Below are 27,933 nucleotides of genomic sequence, written 5' to 3' on the forward strand. Positions count from 1 at the left end.
AGCCTCTACAGTTACACCAAGAATCAATGGTACATTTGTCTGCTAAGTGGAAGACACAGCATAAAATATTACCTACTGTTTTCTGCCATGAAACACGGCTTTTCTGAGGCAGCCCTCAGGCACAGACACACCTTGTTCAAAGGCCAAATAAATGACCACATCTCTGACAAACCAGCTCTTCTGACTACTGTGTTGCAGTTTGAGTACTGGTTTTGTCCTGAGGTTTATTTCAAGCCCTTTTTTATAACACTCACTGAACACGTATTTTGTGTCTTTAGTACCAGGCTGTTTGCATCATGACAGCTTCTCATCTATTTATAATTCCTTTGGGAGTATCTTCATTTGATATGCTTCCTTTCTTTCACTATTACTTGCTACATCCATCAATCATTATTTTGCTTGCTTTTGGATAAATGACAAATCTAATAATTTTTAAAGGCACAAATATGAATAATCTACAGACTCAACATTATTCTGAGAAACTGTATTTGTAAGCAGATCTCGATATCAACACGTAGTGCTGCCTGTTGGCATGGAACCCAGAATGTAATTTACTATAAAACTCTCGTGATTCCTGAAAACTCATGAATGTGATGTTATACTATTTGTCATTGCTTTACAAACTGTGTTGTCTTATACAGCTAAAGAAATGTTATTAAGCACAGAGAAAGCCAGAAAGCATTTTTTTTCTCATTTTCCTATTGCCTTGAATCCCCAGTTTCAGAATTTAATTTTTAGTTTAATTTAATTCTAGGCTGCACAGTCGCCTGCAAGACTAAGAGGCTACTGAACAGAAGCTACAATTAGAGTACAAGAGCAGAAGTGGCAGAGTACGAGGTAATTTTCTTTCAGTTCTATGATAGGATAGGGACTAAAACCTTAGTTCTTCCATAATGATTTATTTATACATAGCTCATTTTTGTCTGCTTGAGATAGCTGAACTCTATGAGTACCAACATTTGCAGGACTGCAATATTTATAAGTTCTACATAGCAAAGTTGTGCCTATCATTAAACTTGGAGGAATAGTTAGTGAGAAATACAAGATTTTTTCTTTTTTCTTCTTCCAACCTTCTCCCCCCCACCTCCTGCTGAGGGTTTTTTAAACTTGCTCAGGCCTTAACTACGTCAGGTGCTCCTTACCCTAAATTTCCTCACTACCAGCTTTCTGGACAGCAAACAGCAGGCTGCAGCTGCAGGGATTTCCCCTGAGCAGCCCTATTGAGAAGGAGTGACAAGCTGTGGATCTAAAGGCTCACATACATGCTCTCTATAGGTGTACATCAGATATTATATTCGGTAGCTGTCTCCTCGTTTCTTGTCCCAAAAATGCATCCCGCCCCTCGTGGCCCAGCGGCGAGGCTGAGGTTTCTGAAGCCGCAGCCCAGCAGAGGAGCCGCCGAGGCGGTGACAGATCCTCAGCCTCGCTCCCTTGCCTTCAGCTTTGAGCCTCCCCCCGAGCAGATGCCCTTTCAGAGCTCCAAAGCCCCTCGGGCAGGGAAGACTACGGCCTCTCTCGCCGCGGCCAGCCCAGGAGCGCAGCGCTCAGCTGGCAACAGCGCTGAAAGAGTTAAAGGCACCGGCTCCGCGGAGCCGCTGGGCGTTGCTAGTTTGGCCTCTGCCGGGCACCGTCGTCGCTGCGGCGCAGGGTGGGCCCGGGCCAGCATGGCAGCTGCCGGAGGAGAGGGCAGCGGAGCGGGGCCGAGAGAGGAGGGGATGCCTGGTGCCGGCGAGGAGGAGGACGGGGAGGAAAATATCCTGTACGACCTGCTGGTTAACACCGAGTGGCCTCCGGAGACGGAGGTGCAGGTGCGTGTTTTCGTGGCACGGCCGGGGTGCGGGGACCGGCCACGTAGCCGCGGGGCGGGATGCGCCCCGGGGGCCCGGGACGGGCCGTAGGGACGGGGTGTTTCCTCCAGGGGGGCTCGCCAGGCTGCACGCCCCGTTCCTGACGGACACAAGAGCCGGAGGGCGGCAGGGGCAAGTGCAGGAGGTCTCTGCGGCCACCCTGCCCCTGTCATGCTCCCGTGTCACTCATCTCCCGCGTTGTCACCCTCGTTTGTGCCGCCGTGGATGCCTTGAAGTCTCTTTCGTGCATTACCTGTGAACAATGTGTACCCGGTTTTACTGTCGAGCTCATGCAAGCGGAGCTGTCATGAGATGCAGGTCTCGGCTCCTGAATCAGCTGTTCTGAGAACATAGCAGCTGTCCTGGGGAAAACAAGGTCTCCATCGAGCATGAGGAAAACGAGATCTGTCTCCAGCTTGTACATCAGAATGGGCATGTCTCTATTATCAGGAGTGCATTAAGAGAGAAGTGTATCACTTTGTGTTTGCGAGGCACACAAATGGATACTGAAGCTTAAAAGATGAGAAAACCTTGTTATTGTATTACAAGTTTTTGCTTGCTTCTGTGTGTTCTTTATGGGTCAGTGGAAAAGCAGATAAGCTCTTTCATCTTTGCTTTTTCATTTCTTCCCCTGCAGTGTGCTGAGCTTTATGTATACTCCTGTCTGATTTGAACATAGAGGATTCAAGACATGTGGTTTTATTTCTTTCTTCAGTGGCTTTCAAGTCTATTGCAGTTGTTAACGCATTTCCTACTAAAAGTAGTTTATGGAAGTATTTTTACAAAGTTTTATACTTAATGAAAACATCCGAACAGAGAAGATGTAAAAGCATCACAGGTGGAAGAATTTACCTATTCATAATTACTAAAGCCATTCTCATAAATATATCCTTTTATTTATCAGAAATAGTTTTGTTTTTGTTTCTCTTGATCTGTAAGTCCCCAGTTGCAGCAGCAGGTATGAACGTTTGGAAAATATGATTGCAGTGTTACGAATTACTAGCCTTATAGATTGTTCATATAGTTGAGTAGGCAGTTGTACCTATTTTTGTTTAACGGTGTTTTGAGTGATGGTAAGTAGCGTTTGTTTCTAGTAACATAGGAAAGTGATTTACATGTCTGTGAACCATGAGGAGGACATAGGTGCGGTGGCACAAGACTGTGATTCTACAACTCCATTAAGGGGGCACGTTACTGAGAAGTAACCCTTCTCTTCTGCTGCCATTAGTATTCTTTAAGTTGTATGGTAGGTTGATGAAAGAATATATTAACCTGAGAAACAATCATGTTGTTTCATTTCCTTTTGTTGAGTGTAGGTACCAAGGGGGGTGAATAACACATTGGTCAAAGCCAAGTGAAGTGTGAGACCTCTCTTTAGCAGCAGCATGTGGGTATCCCAGTTTAAAGTGATTGTGGAACATGAGTCTGAGGGTCCTCATCTACCCTGATAGTCAGAATTCCTAAGCATCATAGAATTCTGCTTGCCAGCTTCAGCAAATGGTACAGACTCTTTTAAACTTGATATTTCTTGCTTCTTTACTTTATTTTCAAGATAATTTGCCTTTTGAATGGCAGAAATAGGGAGACTTGAAAATAATACGCTATGTAGTTTGTTTGGATTTACATCCTCCTTGAAGACTGTCAGTAGCCAAGGACACTTCTGAGACTTTTTTTACAGTTTTGTTAGCATAATTCAGTTTTTGCCTTAGGGTGCCTTAACAGTGATATTTAGGTGATTGTGACTTCCCCTTTGAAACACCTGCCTCTTTTAATCCTGCTTTATTCATGCTCTTTGGAAAAGTCACAAAACACTCTCTGCCTTACTTCTGGTAGAACTGAATGGTTTGGAATGAGTGAGGTGAGGGACAGCAGAAAGGAAGTTGAATGCTGCACTGGGAAATGGAATTAAATGTCTTCCTATACTGTCACCTAGGATACAATGCAGGGCTTTAAGACACATTTTTTCAGGTCTCTGTTGACTTAGTTTTATTTTTCTCTTATCTCATTTGAGATGACTCAGTTTTAATTGCAGAGTGCTCAGCACTTGCAACTGTAATTTTGACCATTGGAAGATGAATCCTGTGATGAACATGTAAAGTGTTAAATCCAAGACACTGATAAAACTAGGCTGGATTTCTTTAATTGGAGCCAAAAATAGCTTTGATTTTATTTTCTGTTAGTATACTTGTGTTGAATTTCCCAATTATATATATATATATATATTTTTTTTTTTTTTTTTTTGGTTGGGGGAAACAACAGAGATTTGTAAAGGAATGTGCAAGGAGCTGACAATGCCAGAGAAGAGAGAGGTGTGGAAATCAAGCAGTCTGTATTCACTTTACTGATGTGACTGTGATACTGTGTAATGTACGTAACACATTGTTTGGGAACCCCAAAATATATAATGAGAATAAAAATAATTATAGAATAGTTGATCAGTGAAAATAGTGAACAGGGCAGTGGATATAGAGGAGGTTGCAGGGTTGTGGAATCATCTGTGTAAATACAGACAGACTGAACTTCCCCTTTTCTCCAGTAGACACTGTCTATTTCCTGAAATGTATTGAATGTATCACTTGATTCTGTGTTGGTTGGTTGGTTTGTTTGTTTGTTTTTTCATTACCATCTAATATTTTGAGATTTCCCCAACACCCTTCCCTTCCCCTGCCCCAAGAGCTTCCTGACTGTGCAACAAAATCCAAAATAAAGTAGGTGTTTTGTCAGCGAGGAAGTTACTCAGGTTTTGTTTCTGGAATTCTGTAGTGAAGGAGAACTTGAAGTTGTTTTCCCCAATGGGAATGAATTAAAAAAGAAATATAGCAGATCCAGTAGCCGCTGCTGTTACTGAGGTGATAGGAATACATTATAAAAGTTGTTCAGAGTATAACAATGAATCAGCTTTGTGAAGGGTTTAAGATGCGAGGAATAGGAGCCTGTAGTTTAGACTTTGGAGTGGACACTAAGATTATCTCAAAAAAATTCTAAAGAGGTAGAAGAAATTTTTGGAAATGTTTTTACTGGGAACTTTTCTTAATCCAGAAACTTAAAGAAGCTCTGCTTTTAACCTCCCTAGGGAAAAGCAGATCTCCCTAAGGTATTATGATACCTGTAAGAAATAGTTTATACTTGCACTTACTTTACGGTAATGTTTTGTTATTTCCTGGTTGATCAACCTGAATTTGGAACATTATCTCTTAGTGCGGCTGGGTTGGCTTCTTACATGCTGTGAGATGACAGCTTGATTATTTGAAAGACTATTTCTGGATTGCAAACTTTTCATAGAAAACTGCTAATCTTTACTTCAGTAACTTAAATTTGGGAGCCAATTTTTTTTTTTTTTAAACATGGACATAGTCTGGAATTTTGATGAATTTGTGTGTCTTTCAGTGTTTGTAACTTGGAGTTGAGAGGTCTGAATATTTCAGTTAACAAGTAATAATCTGCTTGATGTATTCTGTACTGAAGGGAAGAGGAAATTCATTACTTATTCTAATGCCCAGTTTGTGGTGCTTAAGTATTTTCACTAGGAAAGATAATCGTGATTGCTTATTTTGAAGATTTGTTTGTGATGCATTCCTTATTGGTTATCTTTCCTGTCTTTGGACTTTAATCCCTTTTTCCTGCTTTCTTATTGGCAAATAATTTTACATCTTATAGGTAAGAATATACGTCCTACGTTGCTTTGCATTTCTTTTTCCTGTGTTTGGAGAGCGCATTCATTTATAGAGTGAATGTAGTTGTTCTCCTCTGCCTTAAGCAGAGCAGGACTGTTGGAAAGGCTGTGTGGGCACAGTGGAATACAGGTGGTGATCTGAGTGGCTGTGTCACCTAGTACGAATTGACATAAAAAGAGTTTCTCCTCAGAAGGCCTTGGTTTTTCTTAATATTTCTTAAACTTTCATGAGTGATCTTTATGTAGCTGAGCAGTTATTTATTAGCATAATGTTGTACACCAATTGCTTTGATTTCTGGGCATTACAGATCAATCTGGCATTCGTTTGGCATAGAAAAAATTATTTATAATACCTTACAGGAGAACATAATCAGAAGTCAGTGCCTTTCGTTACTACCCAAAGGTCAAGGCAAAGCTGAATCAATAGACAATCTGTAGTACATTTTGTTTATTGCATCATGTAATTTAAAATAGTTGGATTTATAGCCTGTTCTAGCTTATGCAGTTAAATTACTATATTAAGTTGCAAGTAATAGAAAATATGTAAGAAACTTGTAGGCTAGCAGGCAACTTAAATTTAATCAATGAATATATGTGTAAGTGTTGTATTTAAGTTAAAATGTATTGCATAGTATTTGACCATTACTGTTGTAATTGCAGCCAAGAGGCAACAGAAAACATGGTGCGTCATTTATCATCACTAGAGCAATTACAGGTAAAGATGACTTATTCTTATGTTCATGACTCATAAGAATGTTCTGTGGATTGCTTGTAAAATTTACAATTTCTGCACTTTAACTTGGCTAATATAATGGAAATAGAGTGCAGGATGTGTTTTATCAATACCACTGTCATTTTTATGTCATTTCTGTGAACTTTCTTGTCTGTATTATCTTATTGGGACAAACTAATAAACCATACATCTGAGGAGTTCAGAAGCTCTGTTATATTTTGCAAACTGTTGTTGAGGTTTTTTCCTTTACCAGCTCCCACACTGAGCTGTTTGCTAGTTAGATAGTTCTATAAGGAAACTTTACATTCTGATTACATTACATTGCCGTTCAACACTGTGTTCATGCAGTAGCTGAATCGCTTTTTCATCCAGTAGGAATTCCTCTTAGAATTTCCAGAAATGGGTAGTTAATTTTTTGGTCTGTTGCTTGCATTTAATCTAATCTAACAATTCATTGACCAAGGATAGAGGGTATTTTACCTTACCACATTTTTCTCTTGTGAGAATTTCTGAGATTCTATGTGTAGGAAGCTGGAGAGTGTTTTAAAACCCCTACAGGTGTAATTTTTGCCTCTTTTTTCGTTGTAGGTCCTGCATTGTTTTTGCTTCGGTACATCTGGTACAGATACAGGTAGATTTTATGAAAATATTAGTTCATTTTTTTTATTTGCTAATAGAGCTTTTTTGATTTGATGGAAAGTTATTTTTCATGAGAGTAAAATTGAACACTTATTTAGAATTTCGTCCAAGCAATGCTTAGTTTATTCTCTGTTCATGAGTTTGAGTTGTAGCTACTTGAGTTGCAGCTGAAGCCTATCTAGAAAATAGCTACTGGGTACTACTATGACTTTTTGCTTTTATCAAAAGCCTCAGTAAACTTGTCCTTCTCCCTCCCAGCTGAGATATTTCTTAAGCCTCAATGACAGGTATGATGGCAGGATTTGCTACTTTTGGAGTAATAATTTGGATTTTTTTTTTTTTTTTGACATTTCAAACTGTCATACAAAAAGCTTTATAACTACTTGAGTGACACTCATGCCATTTAAGAGTTTAACTTCTAATTCAAAAGGCACTTAAATGGTCCCAGAAACATATTGGGATAAATACGGTGTTCCTGGAGAATTTCAGCTCCGTGATTATACCACTCTGTTGGAGATATCTGTTCTCCCTTTTTAGGGGTATTCCGTTGGTTTTGAGATATATGGAAAGGGACATAAATATTTCTCCCAGTGAAACAATACTATAGTGGAATTTAGTGGGCAATGCTGTTTTACTCTATGGTTGGTGTTCTACTTTATTTTTTGTAGGGTGCAGTGTTCATTCATGTTTAGTTGCTCAAAACTCCCAGGTGATTGATGGTTGCTTTAAATCTAAGTCATCTAGCATGGGTATCTCAGGTACTGCTTTTGTTAGATGTAGGTTCTGCTTTATCTTAATATTTTTGTTATTTCAGCCCTGCAAAGTTTTCTCTTCCCACTGGACTGATTCGTCTAGTTAGTAAGCAGATCAACTGGCACCTAGTGCTTGCAAGGTAACTGGCTTACATGCTTTTCCATTTTGGCAGCAGTGAATGTATTAATGCTTCCTCTGCTTCCTCTGCTCCCCCTGTCCCCATTGGTAACAATGCTGAGTTAATATTGTGCTAGAGTCACATTATTGTTTTTGGTCAAGAAAAATACTGGAGGCATTCACAGGTAGCCTTGGGAAAGAACGGTCAGTCCGCTACCTAGTGGCTTCCACGCTGCTTCCCTTCATTTAATGCATCTCTCACTCAGGTCTTAAAGTCCTTCTAGCTTTTGAGGCAAAGTGGCTTGCAGCACGATCGTTCTCAAGCTCAAGTCTTGATTTCGATCAGTTAAAGACCTATAACTTGGCAGGATATGTAATAAAAAGTGCTTATTTTAAAATGGGTGGAAACTGAGTGCACAACCTCAAGACTTGTCTGCTACAGTATGTATCTAGGAGAAATGAGAGATCCAAGGCTAGAACCAGCTGTTCTGCAGTCATTTTAGCAGCATCAGTGAGATCACTGGCTTTTAAAAATAAGCATAAATATGTACAGAAAAATGGTTCAGTGACATGAAGGGAATATGGGATGGTTTAGTTCATTGTGTATGATCCCCGAATATGGTAAGTGGTTCGTGAAGAGTTCTGTACTTGTGAGAGAGGTGGTGATTCTTTGAGGGAAGTGATGATCCCTTTTGGTGCGCAACATGCCAGATGCAATGTTGTGTGTGAGGTATAAAGACAGGAGACCTGAGGAGATGATATAACTTAATAAAGTATTTTTAGATATGGCTGTTATAAAATTATCCATAAGAAACATCTGACTCTAACTCCCCTGCAGCAAGATTTTAGACATTAGTTCTGTTTTCTTTACTGCTACTAGAAAAGAGTGGCAGATGCATTACAGTGACATGAAGGCAATCTTATTACAGCACTGATTTTTCTGGTATACAAATTGATATTTCCCAATTTGTTGTGATTTATGAAACAGGAAATTTATATCTAACCTTGCAGAAAAGCACCCAGAGCACTCATGCATGTTCTGAAAGGACTGTACTTGAAATGAACTTTCACACCTGCATTTTTCTCTTTCAGCAATGGTAAATTGTTGGCAGTTGTTCAAGACCAATGTGTAGAAATCAGGTAACTTAGTATTATCTGTTGCTTCATGACCACAGTTGTAGAGTTCTCAGAAACTGTTTCTAGTAATTTATAAGTATCTATCTGTATCTCTCTCCTCCTTTTTTCAAGATGTGAAAGAAAAACAATCAGGATGTTTCAGAATGCAAACCCCAAATCATGGTCTTCCTAACTTTTGCCTTCTGTTCCCTCTTGAAATTCTCCTTTACTCTCTCTGTAGAGTCGCTGGCATGTGTAATACTTCACCTTATTTTACAAGTGATGTGGATTGCTGTAAGGACCAACGCTTTTCCTTAAGCTCTCTAAAAACAAGCTCTCCTTAGCTGGTTCAAGAACACATTCAGCTGTAGAATGGATCTTGATTGAGTGTGTTTACTTGCTTCACAAAAATCCATTTGCCAGAAGGTCAGACCTTCTATTTATATGTAAAAGAAGCAAGTGTATGAAAATTGTTCAATCAGAAGGGGTATGAACACCATAAATGTCAGCTTATAGACTATAAAATACATCCTGTGTTTCAACTGTATTAATGTAACTATATTCTTGCATTGTTTCTAAAATTGTAACCTAGAGAATACTGACTACTTTTTTTTTTTTTTTCCTAAAGTTACATGCAGAAGTTCTGAAAGGCTGCTCTTCTGTTTTGAACAGCATTACTACTAAATTAGGGTTATTAATATTTATCCATTGGGAGGAGGGTTTCTAAAATACTAGTATTAGTTGCTGTAGCTGCCTAAGGGTGAAGACCTTTCTGAACAAGTAGTTAAATACATGAAGGCCTTTTAGTTGTGCACTTAAGGTATTTTTATAGCCTTCTGTTTATTCTAGAAAATTGAATAGTGATTTTTCTTCTAATTTAAATCCATATGAGTATTTTTCTGCAGGTCTGCAAAAGATGACTTTGGATCCATAGTTGGAAAATGTCAAGGTATACAATATGGCAGAAGCGGTGGTCTCGGTTTACTTTAAAGATAATGTTGTAGCTTCTTAAAAGCATTGTGAAGAATCTCTTAATGATTTTGCTTGTGACTAGCTACATTACCCTCCCTCCCCCTCTTCTTTTCATGATGGTTAAGCTGTAAAACCTGAATCTGAAATGAAATGATAGTTAAAATTAGTGGGTTTAGAAGACATAGTGGGTGTTGGATACTTTTTTTTTTTCCCCTCTGAGATGAGCTTGTAATGATGGTCATCACCTTCCATTTTTTGATGCAGTTGACTTTTTGTTCTGTTTAAGGGATTATATTTATGTTTCACTTTTTAATAACTTTTTTCCTTTTTCATAGTGCCAAAGGACCCCAACCCTCAGTGGAGGCGAGTGGCGTGGAGTCATGATTGTACGTTACTTGCTTATGCTGAAAGCACTGGCACAGTGAGAGTGTTTGACCTAATGGGTAGTGAGCTTTTGGTCATTTCACCGGTAAGTGCTCACTTAGATTAAATATGAATATAGTAGAATTTTTTGTAAGGACAGCGTTACTTCCATTCTTTGACCTTTTTTTAATCATGGCTTAGTTTGGTAAAAAGGCTTACAGTTTGAATACTGTGCACAAACATACCATGAAGTGTTTATCATATTACGGATGTAATATACTTAAGTCATCTGTAGCACTTAAAACAGCACAAAGGATATGCTTTATATCTAGTCAGAACCTTCATTTTTCTTTTTCTTAGAATTGTGGTAGATCTTCAGGTAGATCAGAAGGGAAGTTCTAGCCAGGTGGGGATTGGTCTCTTCTCCCAGGCAGTTAGCAATAGGACAAGGGGGCATGGGCTTAAACTCTGCCAGGGGAAATTTAGGCTGGATATTAGAAAGAAATTCTTTACAGAGAGAGTGGTCAGGCATTGGAATGGCTGCCCAGGGAGGTGCTGGACTCGCCGTCCCTGGAGGTTTTTAAACTGAGATTGGACATGGCACTTAGTGCCATGATCTTGTAAATGGACTAGAGTTGGACCAAGGGTTGGACTCGATGATCTCTAAGGTCTCTTCCAACCCAGTCGATTCTGTGATTCTGTGATCATGAAAGTATAGAATTGCCAAATTAGTAAATGTGGAAATAATTAAAATTTGTACACTAGATTACAGATCTACAGTTTATATGCAGAGTCTCTTATAAATCAAGAAATATTGCTGATAAAGCAACATGAAGGCTTTATTTTTTTATTCGTATTAGAATAGATAATTATTGTTGGCTTGCTCCACACAATATATGTTATATTTTGCATATTCAAAGGTTGCATTAAACTAGTTTGGGAAGGTGGCTCAAGTGTATTTCTGTAGTATATTGTCTTTGAAGTCCTTGTAATAATAAGATTTCTGTAAAATCAAGATAAAAAGAAGTGTATTTTTTGCTGATACAAACTATGAAACTTCATTTCTTGTAATAAATTTTTGTGCAGTATAGTATATTTAACTCCTAGTTCTTTCAATAATGAACACTTTTTTTTTTTTTTTTTTATCCCCTTTCTCTGTCAATGTTTGTCTGCATTTTTGGGTGAAGACAGCAAGTTTTCCAGGAGATCTGAGTTATGCTATTGCTGGATTGATCTTTCTAGAATACAAAGCAAGTGCCCAGTGGTCAGCTGAACTCCTCGTCATTAATTATCGTGGAGAACTGAGAAGTTACCTTGTAAGGTAAGCATAAATTTTTACTTGCTTTGAGAAGGCATGGTGAACTTCAAGGGAATTCTTTGCACTGATTAGAGAAAATAAATCTGAAATAATGTGTCATTTTTTTTTCCCCATACTTAGTGTTGGAACAAATCAAAGCTTTCAAGAGAGTCATAGTTTCAGCTTTAGCAGCCACTATGCCCATGGAATAACTGCTGTCATTTATCATCCTGGTCACAGGTAAGTGTTCTGTTTGCTCCCTTCCAATAATATGGACATGGTGAATGAAGGTGGTGAAATAAACATTGAAATGTGTTGGATAAGGAGGGTGAGGGGAAAAGTATTTTAATATTGATGTTTAGTGAATCAGTAATAACAAGTCATGTATCATTGTACCTATGTGGACGTATGAAAGAAGCCCTAGTTGATCTCACTTTACCAAGGGAATAGTGAAAATTGAGTTACGTCCTTTACTGTTTGAATACTGTACGTAAGCAGTGTTTTTTATAATGTCAGGAATAGCTTCAAAAGGTGTTTCTGAATTTGTGAGTGTAAAGGCTGATACAGAAGTTTGTTTGGTTCTGTGTTTTGTTTTGTTTTGTTTTTCCCTGTCTGGATATGATAGCTGGACATGCTGGCCAGCCCATTTTCCATGGTGTTCTGGCAGGAGCTGCCAGGCTTTGGTGTTTGGCATTGTCTGGTGATGTGTTTTCTCTGTTGATAATGTGTTGGGTACAGATACCAGACTTGAAAGATGGATGAATTGACTGCCTGCTCTTGAACCAGATGTAGTTGGAATAGATCTTGGTTAGCCAGATACGTATACTAAAAATGTACCTACCTATTTAATATCTACTTGTTATACAGCAAGATAAACTCAGCAACTTATTTTTCTATTTCTCTGCAGTTGTAGAAACTATACTTCTTTCCACATATTTTTCTTATATTAAATTTAGTAGGATTGAATTTGTCAGTGCAGTATGTTATATCACTGTATTGTATTAAACGGAAATTAGGCTTAGCTATAGAATACCAGAAGAAACTCACAGTTTAAAACTTGTTCTCATTCATCAGTGTTACTTAAGAAAAAAACAAACAAATAAACAACAAATGGTTATTAATGAAAAGTAGTGGTCTTCTAGCTTTGAGAGATTAATTTTGAGTATGTTTTATTCTTTCTACCTAGTTCATATCTAGTAATTCCACATGATTAATACTCACTATAAGAAATCTAGACTTCTGAGGTAGTAGGTGTGGGTTATGGAGCTTTGGTTGCGCTATCTGACTGCGCAATAGAACTTCTTTCCTTAGATCAGGCCAGAGTTAATGGTTCTCGACAATTGTTTCCCAAGTTATATTTTCTGCTCCTAATATTAGGAAGTAGATTGATTGTAATAGTGAGTGTTGCAAAGAATATTGTTAATATTCAGAGTATGATAAAGTAATTATTCTGACAAAAGAGCAAGCACATCCATCTATTATAATTATTTTTGGTGCGTTTCTGAGTAAATGTTGTAAGAGCTTTTACATTCTTATAATGGATGAACCCATTAACAAGTAAATACACAAAGTCAGCTGGCATAGTTGTCAGCCAAGTAGTACGGACATTGCTTTGTGTGTGCTAATGGCAACTTCTTGCCATAGAGGTTTTAAAGAGGAGAGGAAAAAAAAAGGTAAAACTTAGTTTTGTTTTCTTTATTTCCTCTCATCTCCAAGAGAAGTAATACCTTTGGTTTTCCTACTATTCTTATAAGATCTGAGGTTAACATTTTTAAAACTTGATCTTAGCATAAAGTAAAAGAGCAGGAGACAATGCTGGCTTTGTGCCTAGAACACTTTGTTGACAATATTAGGAATTAAAGTTATCTTTTTATGGAAGCTTATGGTTGGCTTTTTTGTAGTTGTTTATATTTCCTATTTTCTAGGGAGACAAATGCCCTTTCCTTACATCAAAATATGTGGTTATATCTACTGATGAGGTAATAAGTTTGTGTAATGTGTGTGGCATACACACTCAGGAATTACTGTTTTTATCAGGAAATATCATGACTTATTCCATGAAAATGGAAACAGTCATGTGGAATCCCCTGTGATCTTAGTATCTCCTGATACGTGCTAAATTACCTTGCTTAGTAAAGCTGAAAAACTGATACTTGAAATAATGCAAAATTCCTTGGAATGGATGGGAAGCAGAAACAACCCATGTTTTGCCCTTCATGTAGACAAGTCTTTTCTGTTTTGAATTTACCCTGTGGTAGAAACTTCTAAATTTGAAGTTAAAAAGTCTAAATTAATGAGCAGAGTCTCTTGCTGAAATTGTCTTGTTATCTAAAAAACCAAACCAAAAGAGAACAGGAGGAGTTGAAGGAGGCAGTTTTTTCAAGTTGCGTGCAATAAAGAAAATTGTAGATACATATGAACACTTCAAAGTTTTCATTCTGAATAATGTGAACTTTGATGACTTAAGTTCAGCTTTGTCACTTTGTGCTTTCTTGCGTTTCATTCAGTTTCAGATGGTGAAGTTATACTGATCTATCTCTACTGCTTGTAAGCCTTGACTTACTGCACTCTATATTGCTGTGTATTTGCTCGTTATCTATTACAGTGCCATAAAATAGCACGTAAGAAATTAATAAGCTTAAATTTTTCCACTAGGTGTATTATAATTGCAAAAAGAATAAGTCAGTAGGGAATGTATCTGAATCTGTAGGAAAACTTGAAACAATATCTTTGGGAAAAAGTCTAATAATGGTTTTCACTGCAGTTGAAAAGCTTTATATACCTTTCTTTAGATGTGCATTGTTGGTGTTCTCATGTGATCCGGCATTCATCTGTGGTGGAAGTTAGAGTGCATTTTAGTAATGTCTGCTTCAGTGTGAGCTCTCTGTAGGCTCTAATGGAAGGTTTGATACCTGCTTATTGTGAGTATCCTAATCTTGGGTTCTTTTGCACTTGCTACAGAAAATGGTTGATATTGGAGCCCAAAATTTGTGATGATGATTGGAGGTGAAGGGTTTTAGATTCAGTTGGAATTTTCTTATTGTACCAAAACTGATGAGTGAAGAATTGTGTAGAAGTCTGAAGTTTTTTGTGGACGCCTCAATTGAACTTGCGCTTCTCCTGTATTATACTAGTTATCTTCAGCCCGGCTTCGCAGAAGCCATTGAAATAGAGTGCAGTTGAGCTGCTGCAAGGGCAGCCATTTTTTAAGACTGAAAAAACCTCTGGAGATCATCTAATCCATTCCCCTTCACAAGCAGGGTCAACCGGAGCAGGTTGCTTGGAGCCATGTCCTTGCAGCCCAGGATGTGCACATCTGTGTCCTCTCTGAGGAGCGTGGGCTGTGTCAAGGCCTGTGATGTGCTGGGGTGGCCGCTCCAGTGGTGCTGGGGACTGAGCCTGATGGCTCATCACCACAATCAATGAGAACATCTACTGAGAGAGTTTCTGGCCATCATTTGCTGCACAACATTCTGAATCCACTGGCTATGCTCTAGGCCTGGCATTTCCGTAGGTGTTTTTCTAGGACTTAATGCAAGAGTTCTTGACCCATACTAATCAAGAGTTTGCCGGAACAAAGCTCAAAGCACCCTTTGATCAGGAATAGCTGAAGGACCTTGTTAAAAGCTTCTAGATCTTACTAGGTAGCTCTTCCTGGTAATGGTGGGCTTTGTGAAGTTCCTCAAAGACTTCCCAGGAGACCTCTGATGGTCCCAGAAGCATTTAGAAGATTAAGAGGTTCTAGAAACAGAGTCCACAAGCTGCTGCATGCTAGTTATTCTCTGTAGAAAACACACAAAAATAAAAATTATTTAACATTTTAGCATCTTAAGTACTAAAGGATGTTGTGTTGATCTCAGTGTCCATAGCAGGATGCCACACAAAACTTTACCTAATGGGGAGTTAACTCTTAGGTGTTATATATTGAGTTAATGTTGCTTTGTGATCCCCCTGGAGTGATATAAAGGTACAGTTGATATGGTGTGAGTTAAGAACCCAAATGTTTGGCCAGGAAAAGTAGTTTTTCGCATCACTGGGACCAAAAAAGTTGTTGGCATGGTATCTTCTTCTTCTGAGTAAGACTAACTTAAAAAACACAATATATTAAACAGGAAAAAAAACCCTCTCCTGTTGCTGCTCCCGGTCTGCCTGTCAGCTTGTTGGTTTGGAGTCATCTCATGTCTAGTCCCCAAAAAAAAGTAATTGGTAAACAAGGCCAGATCTTTGCTGAGGCTCTCGGGAGTATCCTTCATTTTCTTTTGATGCCAGTTGTGTTATTCATCTTAATAGTTTCTGCCCCTGCTGTTGCATTTTGCTCTCTGAAAAGTTTTTTAAGATTTTAAATATGTGCTGCCATAATGAATATCTCTGCAGTCCTGGGAAAAGGCTTTTTGTCTTGAGGTTGTGTGTTTTTTGTGTGTCTAAGCTGAAATGACATCTTCATTCCAGCTGTCATTGAATTTCCTTTATCCTAAAAGATACTTCTGAATATGTTGTACTGTATGTGACAGTTTTTCCAAAATTTATATGAAAAGATTTATCTTGATGGAGCTTTTGAGAGCTCGTTCAGGCAGTTTTGGAGCTACTGCTGTCACCATTATTGACAATTCTTCTCTTGGTCTTTGTGCTCCTGTTTGTCTCAAGTCACTTCTAGCACAGTGTGGTCAATTGTAGTTGAGTTCTAGTCACTGCTGCTGTTGAAATTTTTAAAGCAGTGGTATGTTGCAATAGAAGGAAGAGCTTATGGAAGAATTTAGGTGCCTGGGAATGGACAAGATTATAGATAAGTTAAACTTTCAGAAGGTTATGCCCACTCTCTCTTGGTTATTAGGAATTGACAACTGTGTTTTCATGATTTCATGAAGTTCTTGTTTACTGATTTTTAATTGTATTTTTTAAAGCTTTCCTCATGGTGAGGCTGTGAAAGAGACATGTGAAACTTGCTTTCTGTGCTAAAAAATGTTAGGAAGTCCATCACATATGTAGTGATTGACCTTGCCAACATTTTTCAGAGTATTAAGTTCTGATTTCATGTTCATTGATACTAAGTAGCCTTACATGTTTATTCTTGACTAGCTGAAACATGCATAAACTGCATCATGTGCAGTAGGGTAGATAAATATTTTGCCGTAAAATGTATTTAAGCTGTTACAAGGAATTTCATGAGGTGTTGAATTTCATGTGGTGTGTTATGTCTCTGCTGAAACTTGATTTGTTTGGTGGAGGTATGTCCTGCAAGATATTTGAAAACTTGTTACTTCCTTGTTTTTAGGTGAAGTTGCTCAAAAGAACTATGCACTGTGTCTAAAAGGTGGCTTTGGTATGAGTTGGGGGCAACTCTCATGTTCTTTGACCAGTGGTAATGTGTAAAGCTTCTCCGATAGAATGATCATAGGCAAAGGAAAGTCGCAGAACAGAAATATCTGGGAGAAGGAAAATAAAAAAAAAATACGCAGAAGAAAAACAACAAAATGGTTTCTTAAGTATACAACATTTGATCTGTGAAATTTTTCTCTTCCAAAGGCATGTTTCCCCAGTAATCAGCAGGAAGTTTGATATTGAAATATTTTGTGTGGTTCTAAGAGCCGTGTTATTTAGTGCTGGCTGTACCTCAAGCGTTACTGTTTTCCGTGTTCCTGGAGGACTGGTGTTCTTCTCTCCAAGCTTCCCTCAGTTAAAGTTACTTTCTTCATGAAAGAAAAATGAACTGTTCAGTTAGTTTCTAGTTATTTGTTGATCACAGAATCACAGAATGTTATGGATTGGAAGGGACCTCAAAAGATCATCCAGTCCAATCCCCCTGCCAGAGCAGGAACACCTAGATGAGGCTACACAGGAATGTGTCCAGGTGGGTTTTCAATGTCTCCAGAGTAGGAGACATTCAAAACCTGCCTGGACGCCCTCCTGTGTTCCAAGGTTGAAGGAAAATTAAGCTTGCTGTATTGTCCTGCTTATTGCTTCTGATTTCCTCAGTTGCTTGAGTACAGAATTGCTTACATATTCTGGTTTTCAATGTCTGCCTTTCCATTATTGTGATTTTTAACCAAACCCGTAGTCTTTAAGAGTCCTGGTACCAGAGACATCCTCAGATTGAGCTTGAGTTTAATATGACTTGAGGAACAAAGTATTCTTACAAGTATTTTGGATTAAAGCAGTGTCTTGGTAGGTTCCTCTGAGTTCCTGTCCAACTATGTACTTGAGAGTTGTTCTGCTCTCAAGTTGACCAGAACGGACAACAGTTGCTGTTGATTGGAAACAATTAAAATGTAAAACAACTTGGTTTCATTTAAGATGTAAAGTTTTTCGCATAAAAGCGTTGATGCAGTCTTATATTATTAGCTTGTGCAGATAAGAGATCTGCACTGTAGGAGTTTGTTGGTATTTTAACACTGGGATTGTTGTGCTTACTGAGCAACAGTTGAGGATTCTCTGTTTAACAAGTAGTATTTATGGTGTAGTTTCTTTTGCAATCTACATAATGCTGAAGTACAGTCCTCCCTTGTGGCTGCGTGTGTTGGAGTCCTCTCACGACTGTCTAACACCATGCTTTGCTAATCATTGTCGCCTTCATAAACCAAATTACTTTAAGTATCTACTGGAAAGCTATAATAGGTGAATTTTGTGTCTGCTTTTTTTGTCAGCTTTTTTTTTTCTGATGTTACTCCTACAAAAAATGTGTTCTAATTACTCAAGATATGTTTGCTTCCACATGCTGTTCAGGTTACCGGTTTTAAGGAGTTTGAAACGTGCTCTGCGCTGCTCATGGTAGATTTCTTTAGGTCTGATAGGAATCTGTTTGCTCCTTAAATGATAACATGGTTTCTTCTTGATATGCTACAGCTAGACACCATTGCGTCATGGGTGCTCAGTCAGAATCTTCATGTATACTGAAGTTAAACAGCATCTCCTTAAGGGAGAAGTAGTTAGTCCTAGCTGTGCTATGCTTTACTTTCTGATCATAAGAACAATGCAAAATTACCCATTTTCCTGTGGTAAGTGGGGAGTCTTGGAGAATGGTAAAAGGTGTTTCTGTTCTGCTGTCTCAGGCAACTCTTTACACCAGGAACATCAAACCTCTTTTCACCAGGGGCCACCTCAGCCTTGCGGTTGCCTTCAAAGGGCCGGAGGTAATTTTAGGACTGTCTGAATGTAACTACTCCTACATTTGGGCAGTCCTAAAATTACCTCCGGCCCTTTGAAGGCAACCGCAAGGCTGATGTGGCCCTTGGTGAAAATGTGTTTGACACCCCTGCTTTACACCACAAAATATCTAAAACTCTTAAAAACTTTATTGGACTGTAAGCATCCATGGTATAAGTCATGTTGTCGTGAACAGCATGAGACCTGGGAATGTTAGATAAGTTTTAATCCCCTTTAAGAGGTCAGTAAATGTTGAAGGAGGTTTTTTCTTTTCTTTCAATTAACTCTCACAGGAAATGTTTTGAAAGGCATCCAGATCACAGCTGAGAGCTGTATGAGCATCAGCCACTAGGTGGTAGAGCATTTCAAGAGTAACGCAGACTTTGAAAATTCATAGAGTTCTCAGCGTTGAACTTCTGCCTCTTCCAACCTGTACATTTTTTGCAGATACTTTACTTTTTGATGGGTTGTTCACTACAGTGATGGTTCCAGACAAACGTAGGCATCTGTGTTCAAAGTTTGTTTTTTTTGTCAAAATAATCATTAGTTACATATAAAACTGCTTGCTTATAAGGTGAAAGAACTTAAAAGGAAGACATTTCAATACATTTTAGTGGTAATCAGCAATAATTGAAGTTTCCTCAAAGTTTTTAAAATATCTGTCTACTGTGTGCAATGAAATTATTGCATGCACATTTACAATTGGTAAATGAAGTTGAAAAACTGCAATGCATTCGGTTTCCCGTTAAAAGAGAAGAAGCTTTTGTACCACATCTGAATAAGTGGAAGCCTAATGCTTAAACAGAATGATCAGAACTCTTCGTAAGCTTAAGCTGTAACTGTTATTATTCTTTGAGGGTAAGAGAGACCCAGATTTGTAGCCAGATGTATTTTAAGTGTTGGGAATTATGCCTTATTTGGAAAGCTAGAGGTGAAAATGGATAGGGATAAATGCCACAAATAACAAGTGTTACTGAAGTAATATTTCAGTCTTTTTGTCTGTGATTAAACACCCTGAAGTTTGAAGTTTATTGTTGCTGTTAGATATCTTACTATATTAAGTCTTTCTGTTGCTGCAAGCAAACTACTATAGTTCTGACTTAAGACAATTACAAAAAATCTCATGACACTATATGAAACCATAATATGCCTTTATATATTTTACAGACTTCTGCTTGTAGGAGGGTGTGAAACAGATGAAGATGGAGTATGTAAAGCAGCCGGTTGTGGGATATCTGCTTGGAGAGTTCTGTCAGGCTCTCCCCATTATAAACAGGTCACTAGTTATGAAGATGACATTAGAACAGTAAGTATGTTGTTTCATTTTACTGGGTGAATATTGTCACTGGCAGAATTATCTAATTGGGAGTTCAATATGAATCTCTTGTTGAAAGAAGAATATAGTGCAAAATTTTGCTATTTTGTAAGTTATGATGTGAACGTCTAATAATTTGTATCTTCCCCCGTAGCATATGTCTATTTTTGCTATTTCTGTAGCATGATTTGAACTTCTAAGTTCTTGATTATTGCTTGTGTTTTTTTGTTTGTTTGCTTTAAACAACAAACAAACAAAACCCACAAAGAAACAGAACCACACAAAACCCAAGCAAACAAAGACCCCAAACAAACAAACCAACAAAAAGAGCCCCACCACACAAACAACCCCCCACCACCAAGAAACAACAACCAAAAATTGTAGTGCTGAAATATACAAACTCTTTAGTTGTGGACTGGGATATGTTACCTGTCTTTGTTGGAAAAAAGTCGTGTTATTTTTGTCTTTTTATAACTTCATAACAGAAGGCAGCACATGGTTTGTCTGACTCTTGATTTACCTCTACGAGAAGCAAAAGAAATGTTTGACCTGGTCACAACTACTGTGTAGATACACTGAAATCTGTTTAGAGTATGCTGGGATAAACCCCAGTATTTTCTCTTATATGGGTATTGCTTACTATTAAAAGTAAGCTGTTAATTTTATTGCAAGTGGGTAGCACTTTTCTGCGGCGTGAGACATACCTATTTAAATGGGTGAAGTTATACAACCTGCATTTTATTATCTGTACATTATTTTAAAATAGGCAGTCTTATGTAAGTTTAAAAACTCCTGTAGAGTTATTTTAGTACTTCAGATATTTAGTTTTTGGTGCATAAAACACTGTATGAGATTGTCTTTCATTGTATATGTTTCTGTTCTTACAGGCACAGAGAAGAGGATTATTAAGGATTGTGAATTTAAGATTTTACAGCAGACGGGGAACAGAACAGGTATTAAGGTCTAGGGCTACCTCAGAAATGTATTTTACTAACATAGTTGCCTGTTAATGACTGCCTGAGAGAGTGTTTGAAAGTAGTATCTAATTTATGCAACTTAAGAATTAACATTTTGTTAAAATTTATCAAAAATAATACACTTTTAGTGGTAAATGGAGTAGCTTGCCATTTGTTTGACTCATAAAAAATACAGTTAGTTCATGTGCTGAAGCTTGAATCTTGGATTTTCAGCATGCTGGCAGAATAGATCTAGAGATGCAGAGGAAGGTGTAAAGAGCCATCTAGTTACTTGTTAATGAATGTAATGATCATAGCATGTTACGTGTGTTATATATCTACAAGAAGAGAGTAGGTTGTGATGATGTTTCTCAAGTATAAGAAATAAGAGGAACTCTAAAACCCAGCCTTTGGTACTACCCCACTCCCACTAGAAAACAAAAGCCCTCTCATGGGCCAAAATTTTCATGAAATGTGGGGAAGAAAAGTTGTGTGGATTCAAACTAGTAATTCATGACTTAAATGGGGCAGATACAAAGACATTAATTTTTACAGTCTGTTTTGACACACTATGGAAACATTTTGCTAAGTAGCTTCAAAACTTTGTTATTGGTCCAAGTTCTATGACCAGGACACATGCAGACCTAATGAAACTGCTGATCAGAATCGGCTTGTTCTTAACAAACCCTGGGTATGGGCCTCGTGTTCTCCTCTCCTCTGAATGAGTGAGTGTTAAATCTTGACTGTCGTGCTGAGGTGTAGGTGTTCGCTTTCTGTATTTCTAAGGCTTAGCATACAGCGCTCATGGTTTGCTTCTACATGCCTTAGGAGCTACTCATGCAGCACTACACCACCTTCTGTTTCTTGTCTAGTAGTTGTGTGTTACCTTCTTTTGATTCTTTTTTAATCCCTTTTTCCCTCCTTGTAAAAAAATTGTATTCCCTTCTTTTGCTTTACAAGGAAAGAACAGTGAATAATCCCTCTATCACCCTCACTGTATCCTCCTGAGAGGAAAATGGCTGGTCTGAAGTTACATGAACTTTGGAAATGACCTTAATATATTTTTTTAGATATTTAGGTGACTGGTCATAAGAAGAAATTGCATGCTTGATTAGGGGAAAACATACATTTCTGAATCTCTCTGAAGGGTGGAATGAGGAGAGATTTTATTACCTTCACCGAAAATACAAAAGAGAAGGCTGAAGTAAACTTTTTTTTTTTTACAGAGAGGCTAATACTGAGTATTGTGGTGTTCAGCTTCACTGTGCTTGCCAGTACTAAATTTACAAAGAAAAGCAGAGATTGTTATTCATTCTTGAGTGTTTTAATCAGTTTTCTGAGATTACAGTTCAAATATGTGAAGTATAGTTTATATTCTTAGTGGGAAATTGGCAAGTGTTAACAGGCACAGCAGCTAGAGAACTTGTATGTTAGAACTGGCTATACTGGGACTTGATTCTTAGCGTTGCTAACTTAAATGACACTTGTAAAATGTGTAGTGACAACCTGCAGAGGTTTTTAGTGTCTTGTTCAGTAGTTCCCTTATGTTGACAAGCTGAGGCAGCATGGCCTGCTTTGCCAAAGCACTGATTAATCTCTATAGATGACAATGCTTGGGTGGTAAATTTGAATGTGTTAATGGCCACCCAACATCTAAATTTAACAGCGACAGAATTATTACTGACTACTGAGTAAATCTTTAATCCTTGATAAGGTCCATGATATATACCACTGACCATTTATCTGAGTGGGTTATATATCTCTTCTTTGCCCTTTGTGCATGGGACTTGATTTGTAAAGACTGAATTGCCATTAGTAGGCATGTACAATTCCTTGGCAAGCTGTAATAGAGATTGCAGTACTCTAGCTGCCTAAGAATATAATTGGAGAATACTTGATAATTATTTATATTAGAAAAAAAAAATCATTATTTGTTTAAAAAAAAAGCCTTAGTAATTCTCTCCTTTTCAACTAACAACACATTTAAAGGTTGGATTTAAGCAGTGCTTTCTGTACCTGCAAACCATAGTACAACATCAAGTGAGCAGATCACTTGATCATCATTTTTGTGCCATAGCTAGAACTTAAACAGCCTAAGAAATAAAGTAAAAATCATAATAAGAAACCCCACAAACCCAAATAAACATCAAAATAATAGTTGTCTTCAAGTGATACCTACCACTTATGTCTTGTAGAAAGTGTATTCAGACTTCTTCATTGTATGGATGTCTAGTAACTTTTCTGTACTTCTTTCATGTCGGAGTGTTTTCCAGGAGGGGAGGCACTGGCTTAAAAATTCATTAGTTGCAGGCTTGGATAGTTCTAACATTACTAGGTTGAATCTTTCATAGAAAGTTTTTAAAAGTGAATTGCGCTAACAAAATGGGATTTTAAAAACAATATACATTTTGGTAATCTACATCCTACTGTCTTTCAGTCAAGACTAGACTCTGAGAACCTAAAGACCTTTCTGAAAACAGTTGTGTTGAGGATGGGGGGAGTAAATATAAACTGTATTTTCAGAAATTGTTATGCATTGCCAGTGACACTAAGTTTGACTTTAAAATTTGAGTGTATATTTAGAGGTGTTTCTCTTGTGGAAATGGTGTCTAGATTCAGCTGTAATTATGTGGGACTTTGTGAATCCTTAAGGAAGTATTTGGTTTGAAGTACATTTTGCCTCTTAAGATACACCGAGGTAAAGGAAAACTTCAGCCAGAATTTTTGTAGCCTTGAAGGACTTTGCTTATAGATGTTGAGTTATTTCTTCCATATGGACTTAATTTGATGTTTGCTATATTGCTGTTTAATTTCTTGTTACCCAAGATATTCTTAAGTTCAGATGCAGTGGCCTGTAATGAACAATGTGCTTCTTCAAGATCTTCTTATCTATGTATCTCTTGTATCTCCTTCATTTTTAATTGTATTAATGCCCACCCAAAAGTTTGTTTCCAGGGATGGAGAGCTGTACTAAGCTGTGTTTGGGCAGCACTCATCCTGGGTGGACCTGAGAGGCAGGACAGTAGAAAACTAATGTTGCTGAATGTTTCTTCTGAAGAGATGATTGGAGAACAACCTGCAGTTTCTCCTCTAAGTAGCTGCATTGCTCTCTGCGGTGTTCTCCTGGGAATGTCATACTTCCAGATTTTGTTTGATGTATGACAGTGTGATACAGTTCATAAAGATTTGTTGGTGTTATGATGGTGTTCTTCCTTTATACAGGTTGTTTTTACTCTTCCATGGCACAACTGGTATTTTACGTGTACTCTGACTTTTAACATAGTGTTGTTGTTGTTGTTGTTTTGTTTGTTTTTCCTTAGGGGCGGTGGGGGAGGTATTCCTTGCGTATTTTTGTTTGTTTGCTTGTCTTTTTACTTTGCTGACAAAATGTTTGGCAGGATGGAGTTTTCAAGATGAATCTTTCCCCTGATGGAGCTCTTCTGGCAGCTATTCATTTCTCAGGAAAACTGACAATCTGGTCTATTCCATCTCTCAGACAACAAGGAGAATGGGACCAAACTGATCAGGTAAGAAGGATGTAGGAAATTTACCCTGTTTTAATCCTCTAGAGGTATGTTTTCCTAGGAGAAGACAGTAGTTCATGTAACTGTGTTTTAGCTCAATACTGTCTTTCCAGTCAACTGCATACTCTTCAAGAGTGCTTTGTTTACTTTTCAATAATCTGTTTTAATGATAAGTCTTAAACTTTAAAAATTAAGAAAAAGAACCAACTGTGTTGAAATGAAAATTTAATGAGGCATTTTGATGCCAAATGGGTAACACTGGTAGAGGTCGACTGAAATGATATTTTTAAAATCATAGTGGAGTCCAACACCATTAACTTTAAATGGCTGAAACCACATTCTGTTTGCCAGGTAACACTCCAGAGTAGTTTGTTCATCAGATTGGTGTTAGTAAGTCACATACTTTCTACAGGAATAGATTAAATACACAGATTGTCTATGTTACAAAGACTTACTTGCATATAATCTTTTTTTTCTAGCCAGGTTATGATGAGATCAACCCAGACTGGATACTCTCTAGTGAAAAGAGAAAGAAAATAAAAGGTATGTGGTACAATTAGATTATTATTTTGTACCACTGTGTAGTTAAAACTGTTTACATAAATGTACGGAGATCCAAACTGGCTAATTAAATCTCAATTAGAGTAGTTGCCAAAATTGTATGTAGTATTTGTATTTGTAGCGTGGCATAGCTAAACGAGTGTCACAATAGGTTGTATTAAAATCCTCTCTTGGGAATGCTTTTGCAGCCATAACCATAAATAAGAGGATATTTTGGTTAGTGCAGGACTTCATTTATTATTGATCATACAATTATGACTCTGTAGAATGCTTAACATTCGGCAGACATCTCGGCTTGTATCGGAAGCCACTAGATCATACTGTTGTAGGTAACGCATTGTTAGAGTCCACAGTTTAAAACCTACACTTTACCTTTTATTTTTGTGAATGTCTTCTAAATTTTAAAAGCTAATGTAATTATAAAAATGGTTTTAAAATTCTGAAACAAAAGGGCTTTGTTTCCTTTGACTGGATTTGCCTCATGTCAATCTCTCCATTCTTTTCCCAAAATTCAGGCCACCGCATGCAGCCATTTATCACCTGGTTATTGCGTGGCTCTTCCAAGAGTGCAGAGATCAATAGCTATTCCATCATTTATTCTCTATTGCTTATACACATCTATTTTATTAAAAGATCCCTGTTTCTTTGTACTCTTTTTCTTGGTGATTCTGTCTTTGGGTTAACTCGCCTGACCTTCACAGCTACGCTGTGACTAAGCCCTGAAGTGGCAGACGAGTGATAAACTCTTCTGTTTCTCAGTGCTCTTTGGGGAAAGGCTCATCAGAGAGGTGAGAAATGACACGGTAGTGCACAAATTGAGGTAACTCTCTGGTGAATCCAGTTACCATAGTCAAAACAACCTTAGAAATTACACAGCTTCCATCCTCAGTCATGGTGACTTTTGTGTTTTGTTTCTTAACAATGTTGTTTTGTTGGCTGTTTCAGGAGCCTTGTTCATAGTTGTCACTTGTCCTCAAAAGCAGTGTAACCTTTTCTGGTTTTCATCAGTGTTGTCTCTTGCCAGGAAGGTTTGGTTAAGGATGGCCCAGAAAGTATTGAAGCACATCTTTATCAAATATCTAAAATTTGTCATGTTTTGTGCAAATAAATCAGTTTACTATGTTTTAACCAAATAATATTAAAAACAAGTCCAAAATTAAGGATTTTTTTCTCCTCAACAGTCAGCTTTAGTTAATGCAGAACTGATGCAGTAAAATATAATTGATCTAAAATACAAGAATGCATATGCAGTAATAAATGTTTGTTAAGTGGGGCCACCAGATGAAATGTTTTAATAACTGAAGTCACTTGTGTTCTTAGCAGGTGTTTAAAGTTCTATTCTTTGTATGGTATGTTCTTATTTATTTATTTTAGATAAAGAATCCTATTACCCGCTGATAGACGTAAACTGGTGGACAGATAATTCTGTCATCCTGGCTCGCTGCTCTGGTGCATTGACTGTTTCATCAGTCAAGACATTAAGAAACTTGCTGGGCAAGTCGTGTGAATGGTTTGAGAGTTCTCCTCAGGTCACTTCAGCTCATGATGGAGGATTTCTAAGTCTGGAGGTGAGGAATGTGCACAGGCAGATATATTTTTGGAATGCTGTAGAAACAGTTTGCTTTTCCATGTGTAATCTAAGGGTGTTATGTGTGTGTGCTATGGTTTAAAAAAGTATAAATGATTAGTGGAAAAATGATTCTGTTTCCTTATCTCTAGGTAGGTATTGCAGGAAATTTCTGAACTTGCTGTAAGTTAACTGTCTTAATAAAAACTTAATTGTTGAATAACTTCTAGAGAGTAGATGCAAGACTCCTACAAGGTTGAATCTAATTGAGAGGAATCTTGCTGCAGGAAAGTTTGTGTTGACAGTTTTCACCGCTTTGTACGTTAGTGCATTTGAAGAATACTGCAAGCATCCCTCTGCCATTTTGAAACAGGTACCTCTTACAGAGGGAGTATATTTAAGAAAAATGAGGAGCACATTTAAATTCAGGCCAAGCCATGTAAGTGATCTATTTTAGTATGTCTGTAGTAGACTTCCAGGAGGAAGTAGAACATAATTTTGGTTAAGAAATTATACAGGAATTTCCTTTGAAACCAAGAGAATGACTGTTTCTTAAGGCTTATACTGAAATAGGTCTTAAATATCTTAAACAAGTGTTTACAATAGTATTTATCAGAATATCTTAATACATACTGAGGCTTGCATGTATATTTTTGAATGTTTTGTATTATTCTGGAAATCAGATCTAGCCAGTGACCAACACACAGAAGATCTGGCTTTGGATAACTCAGGGTTGAAAATATTGCCATACGCTTCAGTAAGCTCTATAACAATGCACTAAGATGTCTCCATAGTTTGGTGTTGTCCAGGGGGTGTAGGACTTTCAGTGTAATAGTGGGTTAGTATTACGAAGCCTTCACTCTTGCTTCAGTAGATAAGGGATGAAGCATCAGACCTAGGAGACTGACCCTGTCAAGATTTGTGGAATATATTAAGTAAGCAGATAAATAAAGGGTTTAAAGGAGTAGAAGGGGAGGAAGGATGTTGATTCTGAAATTTGAAGTACTGGAAGTGGAGATGTACTCGGTTCTCACCAAACCAGTTAAGACGTAGTAGGCAGACGCTTCATATTCTACTCCTTAAAAATTGTTTTCTGTGCAGTGTGAGATAAAACTCGTTCCAAAAAGATTACGCTTGGAGAGCAGGCCTGGTGATGAAGATGAGGGAGAAGATGACTCTGACTCAGATGATGAAACTTCTGCTAAGGACAGATACTTCAGCTACCTAAAGCAAGGCCTGTACTTTGTGACAGAAATGGAACGATTTGCTCCTCCACGGAAACGTCCACGAACTATTACAAAGAATTTCCGCCTGGTCAGTTTGAGATCTACGACTCCAGAGGAACTGTACCAGAGAAAGG

The 27,933-nt window shown here is 37.8% G+C and overlaps 1 protein-coding gene across 3 annotated transcripts in view; it reads left to right on the forward strand.

Annotated features, from left to right (window-relative positions):
- Positions 1-1,313: 1,313 nt before the first annotated feature.
- The window catches only part of NBAS (NBAS subunit of NRZ tethering complex), a 184,897-nt gene continuing 158,277 nt past the window's right edge, over positions 1,314-27,933 (forward strand). For all 3 annotated transcript variants that reach the window (XR_002418886.2, XM_005506848.3, XM_065055875.1), the window contains exons 1-15: positions 1,314-1,808; positions 6,181-6,235; positions 6,842-6,884; positions 7,707-7,784; positions 8,855-8,902; positions 9,784-9,827; positions 10,186-10,319; positions 11,401-11,534; positions 11,652-11,750; positions 19,818-19,956; positions 20,853-20,918; positions 24,320-24,448; positions 24,925-24,988; positions 26,381-26,574; positions 27,675-27,932. Coding sequence is in view for 2 of the 3 variants with exons in the window: in XM_005506848.3 (XP_005506905.3) it covers positions 1,329-1,808; positions 6,181-6,235; positions 6,842-6,884; positions 7,707-7,784; positions 8,855-8,902; positions 9,784-9,827; positions 10,186-10,319; positions 11,401-11,534; positions 11,652-11,750; positions 19,818-19,956; positions 20,853-20,918; positions 24,320-24,448; positions 24,925-24,988; positions 26,381-26,574; positions 27,675-27,932 (1,965 nt within the window). In the remaining variant the exon portion in view is untranslated. The remainder of the gene's footprint in view (positions 1,809-6,180; positions 6,236-6,841; positions 6,885-7,706; positions 7,785-8,854; positions 8,903-9,783; positions 9,828-10,185; positions 10,320-11,400; positions 11,535-11,651; positions 11,751-19,817; positions 19,957-20,852; positions 20,919-24,319; positions 24,449-24,924; positions 24,989-26,380; positions 26,575-27,674; position 27,933) is intronic.

The sequence above is a fragment of the Columba livia genome, chromosome 3 (genome assembly GCF_036013475.1).
Source record: "Columba livia isolate bColLiv1 breed racing homer chromosome 3, bColLiv1.pat.W.v2, whole genome shotgun sequence".
Lineage (NCBI taxonomy): Eukaryota > Metazoa > Chordata > Aves > Columbiformes > Columbidae > Columba > Columba livia.